We start from the raw sequence: 13,026 nt of genomic DNA on the forward strand, positions 1-13,026 counted from the left end.
TCCATTCTTGAGGGAAAGACAAGAGTTATGAGCATCATAATTAGGCAATGTGTTAGTACAGTAGAATGGTTACTAGTCTGTAGACTCAACACCAAGCAAGGAGTGTGGGAATGCTTTGGGCGAGTGAAGAAGAATACCTGGGACAGAAAGGTACCTGTAGGTATGTTTTTCTGTAAGTACATTCTTTCTATTTAACCTACATAGGTTTCCATGGGGTGTCTAAAACACAGTTGATTGTAGTTTTAAGCAGGTTCAGTGTATTGCCTTAACTTAAGTCATCAGTCATCTGAATGTGCTCCAATCTCTCCATTCCATGAGGGGTCTTTGTGTCCTGGTCTTTCTTCACGAGTGCCATTATTTTCATTATTTTCATGATTGAAGCCCCAGAGAGTCTATCGACTACACACACTTGGCATTTCAACAATCCAGAAGATCACCACAGCATCTAATTTTGTCTAAATGTGTCCATTTGTCTATAATAGTGGACATAGCAATTGAATTAAATTTCATGGGGTCTGCCATACACATTTTCGGATTTTTAAATTTCTCTTGCCAGCTTGATCTTGATTCCTTTTTTAAAAGTTTTTTAAAGTCTATATTTAGAGAGAGAGAGCATGGGGGAGGGGCAGACAGAGAAAGGGAGAGAAGGAATCCCAAGCAGGCTCCATACTGTCAGCGCAGAGCCCAGTGGGGGGCTTGATCCCAGGACTTCTGAGATCTGAAATCAAGAATTGGACGCTTAACCCACGAAGCCATCTATGTGTCCTAATTTTGAATCTTAAATGCTTATTTTTGTCTAATGAAGTTACGCTTTATCTCTCTAAAGAACAAGGATAATTTTTGTGTAAAGTCATTTTCTAGGTTTTTTTTTTTTGTATGGTTGCATATGAGATCTATTCTATCATAAATAACAGTGTTGACTCGTTCCACAAATTTGTTTCAAATGAGTGTGTACTATATTTTGAACAGGGTAAATTGTTCGACTACATTGATTGGATGACCCTGCCCCTGCCTGGAGAAAACAAAAGAAGAAAATTCTATGGTTTGGACTGTGAATAAATGTGATGTCAAACATATATACTTGGTGTGCTTTTCGGACATACTTCCTACATAACACTTGCCAAATACCCTATTTTTTGTTTACTTTTATTTTTTTTAACATTCAAAAACTTATTTGCATCATGGAGAGACTGAACTCTTTTCTGAGTCCACCATCATGGAATAAAATTAACTGTGAAGCCAATAAAATTTGAATAAAAATAATTAATAAGAATACACACACAGAGAGAGAGAGAGAGGGAGAAAGAGTCATGTGCAAATAATTAATAGGGCCTTTATGGCTTATTTTTTAATTATTAAAAAAATTTTACACCTAAGTATGAGCTATGCCTGTACAAATATAAAGAAATACATGTTTCTTAGATGACGTAGTTTGGACAGCATTACGGTGAGATGTTAATAATACAGGGATTTGAAAAAACAAATGGTAAGTAAATATAACACAATATCCCACTCCTACAATAAATATTGGAGTTCTTTGATTAGCCCTCAGAGTACAATCCAAAAAGAGAAAAATAAAGTATTAAGACTTAAAAATTTCAATAATATGTTTCATTCGCTTAAAAAATTAGTCTCTATTTGGTGCCTGGGTGGCTCGGTTGGTTAAGAATCTGACTTTGGCTCAGGTCATGATATCACAGTTAGTGAGTCTGGGTCCCACATCAGGTGAGCTCGAGCCCCTTTGGGTGAACAGGAGCCACCTGTTCACGAGTAAAAACGTGAGCTCCACTTTGAGAGAGCCCCGTTTCTCCCTTTTTCTCCTTCTCTCTCTGCCCACCATGGAATTCTCTCTCCTCTCTCTGCCCCCTCACATACTTGCGCCCTCTCTCTCCCCCCCCAAAAAACCTTTATTTCATTACTAGGTATATATATTACACATATCAGAAAGTATTATATTCTTGGGGTGCTTGGGTGGCTCAGTTGGTTAAGTGTCCAACTTTGGGTCAGGTCATTATTTCACCTTCTTGAGTTCAAGCCATGCATCAGACTCCTAATTTTACATCGGGTACTGCTACCAACAGAAAAGGTTGCTCAGCATTACTTTCATTTATGCATTTTAATTTAAACTTCAATGAGACAACAACATAAATCAAGGATAATATCTAGTTGTTGGTGAGTATATGGAGGAATGAAAACTCATACGTTGTTGGTGGAAAATTAAAATGGTATAAATATTTTAAAAACATCTGGTTTAAGATTCACCATCTTAGAAAGTAAAAAAGCAGCTAATATATTTAAGATTTCCACTGCCATGTGAGAGAGAAAAGACATCACATTCCATTGCAAATATTCTATGTGAATGTCCACAGAAAGCTTATTTATAATAGTTAGACTGGAAATAATTCAAATGTTCTTCCACTTGAGAATGGATAAACAAATTATGGAATATCCAAGCAAATGAATACCTTTCAGCTATAAAAAGCAATAAATCATTGCTATGCACAAAAATATGGATGACTCTCAAGATTATTATGCAGAGTAAAGGAGATCAGACTTAAAAGTGTAAACAATATAACATTAAATTTTAAAAAAAATTAAAAATCTCAAGTGCAGATTCATCTAAAGTTGCACAAAACAGATAATATGACAAATTCCAAACAGTGCAAGGAAATGGCATAAGAGGCATAGAGCTTGGAAAGGAAGAAACGAGACCATCTGTAGTACAAATGGCATGTTGTCCAATAGAAAACCTCAAGGAATCCCCCCACCAAAATATGAGTTCAGCAAGATCACAGGATTCCATGAAAGCACAAAGATAAAAGATCAACATACACATATATTGTAGAAACCAAAATTTTAAAATACCATTTATAATCACACAAGTATAATGAAATATACTCACAGGGAAATTCAGAAAACATGTGCAGGATCTGTATGCTGAAAAGCATGCTGATTAAGGAAACCACAGAATATCTGAATAAATGGCAGGACGTAATGAGTTTATAGATTAGAAGACTCAACCAAAGATATCAATACTTCCCAGACAGATTTATAGGCAATACAATGCAAACAAAATCCCAGCAAGATATTTTATAGATATGGTTGAGTTTATACTAAAATGTAACGAACGGTCAGGGACTTGGCATAGCTAAAATACCTGAAAACATGTAGAATAACATGGAGGAAACTCTCTGCTCCATGTTAAGGCTTATCACATAATATTCAAAACTGTATACGATTGGTGTAAAGAAAGACATATAAAGCAATGGAACAGAACAGAGAACCCAGAATAGACTTTTATAAAAGGTGCAACAAATTTTTCATGGAAGTACAAAGTTAATTCCATAGAAGATGGGTAACACTTTTAAAAAAATCATTCTGGAATCATTAAATATCTGCAGACAAACACAAACAATGTTGACCTAAATCTTATACAAAGTATACTCCCAAATGGATAACAACTTTATTGTAAAACTATGATATGCTTAGACAAAAGCATAGGGATAAATCTCTACAGGACCTAAGAGCAGGCAAAGAATTTAGAGACAGGACATCAAGAGCATAATATGCACAGGTATACGTTGATAAAGTGGAAAATCGGCGATCTTGCTGAACTCATATTTTGGTGGGGGGATTCCTTGAGGTTTCCTATTGGACCACATGCCATTTGTACTACAGAGGGTCTCGTTTCTTCCTTTCCAAGCTCTATGCCTCTTATGCCATTTCCTTGCACTGTTTGGAATTTGTCATATTATCTGTTTTGTGCAACTTTAGATGAACCTGCATTTGATATGTTTCTTGATAAAGTCAAAATCAAACTTGAAGCAATCTACTCATCACGTTCTTAGAAATGATTCCTAAAGAATCAAAATGTATGTTCACACAATCAGCTTAAGAAAATGTTTACAGAATCTATATTCATAAGTGTTGAAAACTGGGAAGATCCCAAATGTCTTTCAATGACGAAAGAGTCGAACAAGTTGTACCAGAAATCCCATGGAATGCCATTCAGCCACCTTAAAGAATAGGGTATCCACACACAAAAATGAGGATGGACCTCAAGAGAGTGAAGCTATACCAAAAGATTACAAATTGTGGACTATTTATAAAACCTTGTTCAAGTGACAAAATTATGCTGATGCAAAAAATATTAGTGGTCACCAATGGTTAGGAACAGTTGCCCAAGAGGTGGGAAGACAGTGTAGCTTTAAAGGGATAGCAAAAGAAAAATTTGGGGGGCAGAATAGTTCTACAATTCGACTATGGTGGTGGTTGAAACAATGCAAAAATGGGATAAAACGCAGAGCAGTAAAGTATACCAATACATGAAAGAATAACCCCAAACTGGTGAAATCTGAACAATGTGTGTTGTACCAATGTCAATTTCCTAGTCATGAAATCATACTACAGTGTAGCAAGAGGAACTCTTCCGGGGGGGGAACTGGGTGTAGATTACACAAGACGTCTCTGCATGCTTTTTTTTTTTACAACTTCCTGTTAATTTATAATTATTTCAACATAAAAAGTTTTTGAAAATGGCAAATTGAAGTTGACTTGGTGGATTAAGAGGCAGGAAGAGTAGAACGGGTTTAACATGTGCGAACACTAAGACTTCTGAAGTGATGGACATGTTTGTTGTCTTGAAAGTTTTTACAGCTCCATCGGTATATACATATCAAATTTTGTGCTGTGTATATGTGCACATATATGTGTATATGTATATATACACACATATACACATGTATATGTATGTGTATGTGTATATAAGCTTATTCTATATCCAAAAACAAAGGAAAATTGACAATAGAAAATTGACAGTTGACAATAGAAAGTAGTAGACCAGTACTACTTAAATGAAATGTCTGCTATTGGGTAACTTGAAAATAAAAGGCAAGACACAGTCTAACAAATTACATGAAAGATACTTATAATACTATAAATGCACATTTAACAAGAAGGATATAATTAGGTAACATGAAAGGGAAGAGGATATGTCTTGCATTTACTGAAGAGTATATAGAGATAATATATCTGAAATACTTAGGAAAATTAATGAGTATATTCAACTCCCTCTTATCAAGAACACATTATATATATATAAATATTTTCAGGGGACAAATTCAGGGCTGTTCACTGAGGCTGGATACCGCAATGATGTAATGGTGATAGCTGAGGGTTGGACACACGACATCTGTCAATAAAACAATAAATGAAAATTGGGAAATTTGTATCATGGACTCTAATACAGAAAGAAGCACAAAGTGTCATATCACCTGTGCACAACAAGCAATTAAAGTGACAAATGCAGCAATGAAATTTATAGAAATATAACACATATACATAGTTACGCATATGTAACATATGAGAGTTTTGCAAGGATAACTTGATAATCTAGGTATATATTAAGTACAACAGAGCATGGTTCAAGGTAGGAAAGAAAAATTGAGATGATCTGGGCACAAAAGAATAAAATACCGCACTGTGAAATTAAAGAGAAAAACAAAATCAAAGCAGAAGTGGTAACCAGTCAGTGACGGCAACTCGCTATGCAATGAGAAGGACGCATAGCAAACTTCTGCCTTGGAAAGGGTAACAATAAAAACAAAACTAACTTCAAGGAAACAACACGCCACATTTGCTTAACGTATGAATTTTATTCCATGCACAATCTTTTTATTAAGTTTTTAATGTTTGTTTATTTTTGAGAGACTGAGAGAGGCAGAGCATGCAGCGGAGGGGCAGAGGGGGAGAGAGAGAGACACAGAATCCGAAGCAGGTTCCAGGCTCTGAGCTGTCAGCACAGAGGCCCATGTGGGACTCAGATGCAGAAGCTGTGAGATCATGACTTGAGCCGAAGTCAGACGCTTAACCGACTAGCCATCAGGTGCCCTATCCCATATACAATTTTAAAATAATTTAATAGAACTGAATTTATCAACTCTCCACTGTGTCACCAATTTGAGGAGACCTCTGTGGAAATGGAAGCCCTGATGAACCTGCCCTAAATATATGACATTTTTATCAAGAGTCCTATGTAGTGCTGGGGCGCCTGGGTGGCTCAGTCCGTTAAGTGTCCAAATTCGGCTCAGGTTGTGATCTTGTGGCTTGTGACTTCCAGCCCCTGTTGGCCTCTGTGCTGACAGCTCAGAGCCTGGAGACTGTTTCCAGTTCTGTGTCTCCCTGTCTCTCTGCCTCTCTCTCGCTTGCACTCTGTCTGTCTCTCGAAAATAAAAGAACATTTAAAAAATTTTTAAAAGGATCCTATGTGGTGTAAATGAAAAGTAAGGGCGAAAATAGGAAAGAAAGAAAGAGAAAGAAAGAAAGAAAGAAAGAAAGCTAAATAGATGATAGATGGATATATAAATAGGTGATTGAATATAGATGATGATGATGATAGATGATAGATAATGATAGAGATAATAGATGTTTGAATATAGATGTTGATGATAGAGAGATGGGCGATTGAATGTAGATGATGATGATGATAGATATATAGATAGATAGATAGATAATAGGTGATAGATCAATCGATAGATAATTTATTCTCTGGTGAATACAAATTGCCCTTGCCTGTTAATAGACAACTTCCAGACATTTTTTAATGCCCTCATATGCTTGAGCCATCATTAAACAAATTGCTCAGCATCTCCTGAGGGAGAGTCTCAAAAGGTGAAGAGAACCCATAAATTGTTCTCCATATGCCATGTTAAGAAACACATATGGGAGTCAAGACACAGGGTCCATTACAGGTAAAAATGACAGAAAATTTGTGTGGTATCTCATATTACCAAATATCCATGATGTTTCAGTGATGTTTGGTAAGTTCCACTTTAACTTCGTGGCAAAGCTCTAGCAAAATGTGACCATTTCTGATTTTGTTTGCTTTGCTTTCCCATAACCATAATGCCTGAGCAGGAGTAGGAATTACCTCGTTTTTTCCTTCTTATTAATTTTTTTGAATGATTTCACATGGTGGGGAGGCTAATGCTTCTGTGACTCTTTGAAACTTCATTTTTATATAGTTATGCAATACTTACATTTAATATGAATAGTTTTACCTCAAACGGAGACCAAAATAAAAGCAAATGGTACACAGCTGAAGAGACATGAAATTTTTTGAGTTAGCAAAATTAAGAAACTGCAGGTAGTGTCTGTCATTTTGATGTCTTTCCAAATGTTTATTTAGTGACTCTGGACACTTTTTGTGATTCTCTCAAAAGTAATTTAGTATTTAATGATTGTTTAAATAAACATATCAATACAATTATCCTCTGAGGTCTTGATAAGGAAAAAAAGGGGTTGTCACCTCACAATGAGGTGTGCAAAGCCTTATTTGGACATTTGGAGACCTTTAAGTAACAAGTTTTATGGAAATGGAATGATGTAGAGTATTCTTCATTTTCCAGTAGGATCTGACAGAAAGCGGGAAGAATTATCTCAAAGGATATAGCTTTAAACAATTACATATCAAACATCCAACAGAGACAGTAAACTATGAAAAAGCAATGTGATTCTTTTTATAGAACTCCAAAGCTAGTGAGAGGAAATGCTTTTATCTTTCTTCACCTCACAGAAAACTTGGTACTCAAAAAGTACTATTTATTTGTTTAACTTTCCATGATTGCAAAGGAAAACAAAACAAAGTGGAAAGAAACAAGCAAAACAAGCAAAACTCAAAATTTATACTGTTTGTGTTGCATTTACGGAATATTTCTCTAATATTGTCTCCTACTGATACACATTATCATATTTCTGTTATAAGAAAGGTGTGTGCATCAGAGCAGAGGAGCATATCAAGAGGTAACAAACCTAAGACTCAGGTAAGTTAAGGGGAAGTTACACATAATTAACTTTATATGGAATGTTGTGGAGTTGTATGTTTTTGTCTGCTTAGAGCTCACTCAGCGACTTCTGACTTGACCTGTAATTTCATTGCAGACAGTATTATTTCCCTTTTCCTTTTTTAAATAGAAGCATTGATGCCCACGACTTTTTAAACCAAAAATACTTCTCTTACCTTAACCTGCCATCCACCTCCCACTCTGGAATAAATTTTCATCTGTGAGTGTTTAGGATATTTAGATACATGTCATGTGATTATATACATGTTTGTCTGCATTATGTGCTACATCATAGTTTGAAGGGGTTTTGTGGGCTTAGTGTAGAGAAGGATTTCAAATCCCATCCAGGGACCCACATATATCTCGTCTTCAGTGTATTGTATTTTGTCTTTAAGCTATTGTGTATCACAGTGACTTTCAACTTTTATTTTTCCTTAAAGTGTGATTTCCGCTAATCCAAAGGGAATTCTTGTGAAACTTCATTATGTCAAACCTCTGCCAGTAACCTATTCTTCCTCCAAATTTACCATGTTCCCTTAGTTTGTTGCTCGAGAAAGTGCATCTGATTTGCTACATTTGAGTTAGTATATCTCTATTTTAGTAAAAATGCCACAAGGGGAAGAATAACGTTTTAAGCAAGTTTATATCAGAATAACTTATCTAAAATGATACTAAAACTGATAAGAAAATTAGAAGATAAGTAACCCAAGGAGTCACAACACGATTATTCAAATGTTGCCATGGAAGAGTGGTGAGGTATGTCTTGCTTAAACAGTTCCTCACCTCTTCCTATGATAGCCTTGACAAATAACTTCAGTCCCAGGCCAGAGAATGCACAGGTATATAAGTCAGGAAAGTAGAAACATTTCAGGTAAGTTCATATCACTCTTTCAAAAACACACAAACAAGCAAACAAACAAGCAAATAAAAATCCATAATGTACTTAATATTTGAGAACTATTTCCAGGTAACATAGACACATTAAAGTATCGAAACTTCATTTATCCTATCTAAAACTCATCAAGGAAACATCAGCTTTATATATGAGAATAAAGACTTTTAGATAACTCACATTTTTTTGCCCAAATCAAATCTTTGGATATACTATAAACTGAAATACAGCTGAAAGTATATCTCCATACATGTATCTCCTGGTATGTTTCACCATGTCCCCCAAAATAATTCCCATTCTGATGTGTTACACTTTTCTTATTCATACACCTGTCAAATATCTGTCAAGTATGCTAACTTTCCAGTCAGTTTCACATGTAGGCATACCTTTCATAGGACCATGCTTGAGTAGTGGGCTTTATGCAGTTGGGGAACTTCTGGCTTAACATTTTTATTATAGGGGCACCTATGCTTCAGTTGGCTAAGTGTCCAACTCCTGATTTCGACTCAGGTCACGATCTCATGGTTTGTGGCATCGAGCCCTGCAGTGAGCTCTGCACTGACAGGGCGGAGCCTGCTTGACGTTCTCTCTCTCCCGCTCTCTCTGACCCTCTCTCTGTCTCAAAATAAATAAGTAAACATTAAAAAACTTATAATATATAATAGACATATGTATTAGGTCATATGATTTACGTATCTTATAAATGTCATTTTGTGATTGTATCATATATGGTAGAAAGAATACTTTAAAGAATGGTAAAATAAACACCCATATATCTAATCCCTGAAGTTTTCTTTTTTTTGTTTCTGCTTTAGCATCCATATCTACTTACCTTTATGTATTTATTTTCTATCTATCAATAAATTAGTCTATTATCTATCCACCTAATTATATCACCAGGGTTTTTTAACATTGTTACTGCTGTTATTCCTGACTGAATATTGTCATGGCCTAGATATTAGATACATTAAGATATTTAGCAGCTTAACTTGTGTCTAACAATTGGAAATCAGTAGCATCCCGACTCTTGGATATGACATTCTAAATGTCTCTAGACATTGAAATATATTCTTTATGGAGTAAAATGCCTCCAGTTGAGAACCACCTATTTCGATTTCTTTATGCATTTATAGTGGTCTACGTGGGATTTGGGTTTGTTTTCAAATATCCTAAATTGGACAGTTTGGATGTATCTTATTTATACTAGTTGGCCATTCCAAGCCCTCTCTCAGGAGACAGTACATAATATATATTGACTATGATGATGTATCTATCCATAATAGATTTTCTAGTAAACTTGGATGGAAAAACACAATCTGACAGTGTTTAATGAATTTATTCTCATGGGAATCACACAACGTCCTGAGCTGCAGGCTCCATTATTTGGGCTCTTCCTCATCATCTATGTGATCTCAGTGGTGGGCAACTCAGGCCTGATCATCCTCACCAAGACGGACTCCAGACTGCAAACACCCATGTATTTCTTCCTCAAACACCTGGCTCTCACTGATCTGGGTTATTCAACAACTGTAGGACCCAAAATGTTAGCCAGTTTTGTTGTGGAAGAAAACACAATTTCCTATCATTTGTGTGCCACGCAGGGAGCATTCTACATTATGTTCATCGTTAGCGAGCTTTTCATTCTGTCGGCTATGTCCTATGACCGCTACGTGGCCATCTGTAATCCTCTGCTCTATCCAGTCATCATGTCACAAAGGGTGTGTCAGGTGCTGGTGGCAATCCTCTATCTCTACAGCACATTTATGGCTCTACTAGTCACCATCAAGATTTTTAGTTCATCCTTCTGTGGTTACAATGTCATCAGCCATTTCTACTGTGACTGTCTTCCCTTGGTATCCTTGCTCTGCTCAAACACGCATGAAATTGAATTGATGATTTTGGCTTTCTCAGTTTTTAATTTGATGTCCTCCCTTCTGATGGTTGTTGTGTCTTACCTGCTGATCCTACTAGCCATAGTCGGGATGAACTCAGCTGAGGGTAGGCACAAAGCCTTTTCTACATGTGGGTCCCACCTGACAGTGGCCACAGTGTTTTATGGGACTATGATATTTATGTATGCACAACCTGAGTCCAGTCATTCCTTTGACACAGATAAAATGGCATCCATATTTTACACCCTTGTTATCCCCATGTTGAATCCCATGATCTATAGCCTGAGGAACAAAGACGTAAAATGTGCTTTCCATAGGATATGGAAAAAGTTATGAGGTACCTTTTCTTAAGTTTATTGCATACTGCGTGGTTCCTATGAATTAGATTATCAACATTAAACATTTCTTTTCCTTCCTTCAGAGGGAAAATCAAGGATAAATGAGTGCAAGATACGTATCTAGACATTGACTTCTATGTACCAATCATACTCTGAAGTGTTCTAAATACACTGTGAAGAAATAATACATATACATTCCATTCTTGAGGTAAAGACAAGAGTTATAAGCATCATAATTAGGTAATATGTTAGTACAATAGAGTGGTTATGGGCCTATAATTCTAACGCCAAGCAAGGAGTGTGGGAATGCTGTGTGGGAATGAAGAAGAATACCTGGAACAGGAAGAGTTAAAATAACTCCTGTGTCATTCTCAACTATCAGAATAAACTTTCCCGTGTCTATGTATTGTGTATATAGGTGAGTTTCTCTGTAAGTATGTTCTTTCTATGTAGCCTACACAGGTTTCTATGGGGTGTCTAAAACACAGCTGATTATAGTTTTAGGCAGGTTCAGTGTATTGCCTTAACTTGAAGTCATCAGTCATCTGAATGTGCTCCAATCTCTCCATTCCGTGAGGGGGGGGTCTATGTCCTGGTCTTTCCTCATGAGTGCCATTACTTTCACTTAGGAGCCTCAAAAAGTCTCTTGACTACACACACTTGGCATTTCAACCATCCAGAAGATCAGCACAGCACCTAATTGTAATTATCATTTGCAATCACACAAGTATAAGGAAATATACCTAGAACAAAACCCAGGAAATATGTGCAGGATCTGAATGCTGAAAAAAAAATGCTGATTAAGGAAATCAAATAATATCTGAATAAATTTCAGGACACACTGAGTTCATAGATTAGAAAACTCAACCTACTAAATGTATCAATCCTTCCCAAACAGATCTATAGGTAACACAATCCAAACAAAATCCCACCAAGGTATTTTATAGATACAGTTGTCTTTATACTAAAATGTGTATAAAAGATGAAGGACTTAACCTAGCTAAAATACATGTAAACATGTAGAATAACATAGAAGAAAACATTCCATTTCATGTTAAGTTTTGTCATATAACTATACCAATCAAAACTGTGTAGCTTTGGGGGAAGAAAAGACATGTAAAGAAAAGGAACAGAATATAGAACTCAAAAATAGACTTACAAAAAGTGCAACTAATTTTTCATGAAGGTACAAAATGTAATTCAGTAGAAAAAGGATAACATTTTAAAAATATTCATTTTGGAAGATGGTGGAGTAGTAGGAAGACCTTAGGCTTTTTTTTGTCCCTTAAACACAACTAGATGACTATCAAATCTTTCTGAATATCCAAGAGATTGACCTGAGGACTGACAGTACGAATTGCACAGCTAGAGGAAAAAGGAGGCCATATCATGGGAGGTATGCGGTGCTGAGGCATGGTTTGGGGAAGAAACAGATCATAGGTGCTGCAGAAGGGAGGGATCCCTGGTCCCAGCGAGGTGAGCGAGAGCTGAGAACACTATGTATGCACACAAAGGGAATATTTTCCCAAAGTCATAGGCTGGGAAAAATGAGAGAGGCTGATTTCCATGAGTTTTTGTAACCAGAAGGGTTCAAAGACTGGAGATGTAGAGGTCCAATGGGGAAAAACTGAGATTTCCCTCTAAGGTCAGGAAAAAGACAGGGATGTCCACTCTCACCACTAATATTTAACATAGTACTGAGAGTCTTAGCCTCAGCTATCAGACATCAAAAAAGAAATAAAAGACGTCCAAATCAGTGAGGATGAAGTCAAACTTGTAAAGAAAAGGGAAGAAGCAGTATAATAAATTATATAAAAGATGCTTATAATGCTATGTATGTACAATTAAGAAGAAGGTATAATTTATGCATCTGACATGAGAGGGAAAATCCAAGATATATCTTACATTTATTAATAAAATAATATGTTGGGATAATATATCTGAAATATTTGGGAAAAGCAATGAGTCTATTCTATATAGACATGTATGTATACACATATATGTATGTATACACACACACACACACACACACACAAGGGGAGAAAAGGGGCAGAGGGAGAGAG

The 13,026-nt window shown here is 36.1% G+C and overlaps 1 protein-coding gene across 1 annotated transcript; it reads left to right on the plus strand.

The window, feature by feature from the left end:
- Positions 1-10,034: 10,034 nt before the first annotated feature.
- On the plus strand, positions 10,035-10,961 carry LOC122200182 (olfactory receptor 8K3-like). Its single transcript, XM_042905660.1, has one exon. It carries the CDS (start codon positions 10,035-10,037, stop codon positions 10,959-10,961), a length of 927 nt encoding a protein of 308 aa, XP_042761594.1.
- The last annotated feature ends 2,065 nt before the right edge of the window (positions 10,962-13,026 follow it).

The sequence above is a fragment of the Panthera leo genome, chromosome D1 (assembly GCF_018350215.1).
Source record: "Panthera leo isolate Ple1 chromosome D1, P.leo_Ple1_pat1.1, whole genome shotgun sequence".
NCBI classification, from domain to species: Eukaryota; Metazoa; Chordata; class Mammalia; order Carnivora; family Felidae; genus Panthera; species Panthera leo.

Coding starts and splice junctions, on each gene's coding strand:
- LOC122200182 (XM_042905660.1), top strand. CDS start 10,035: ATGGAAAAACACAATCTGACAGTGTTTAATGAATTTATTCTCATGGGA.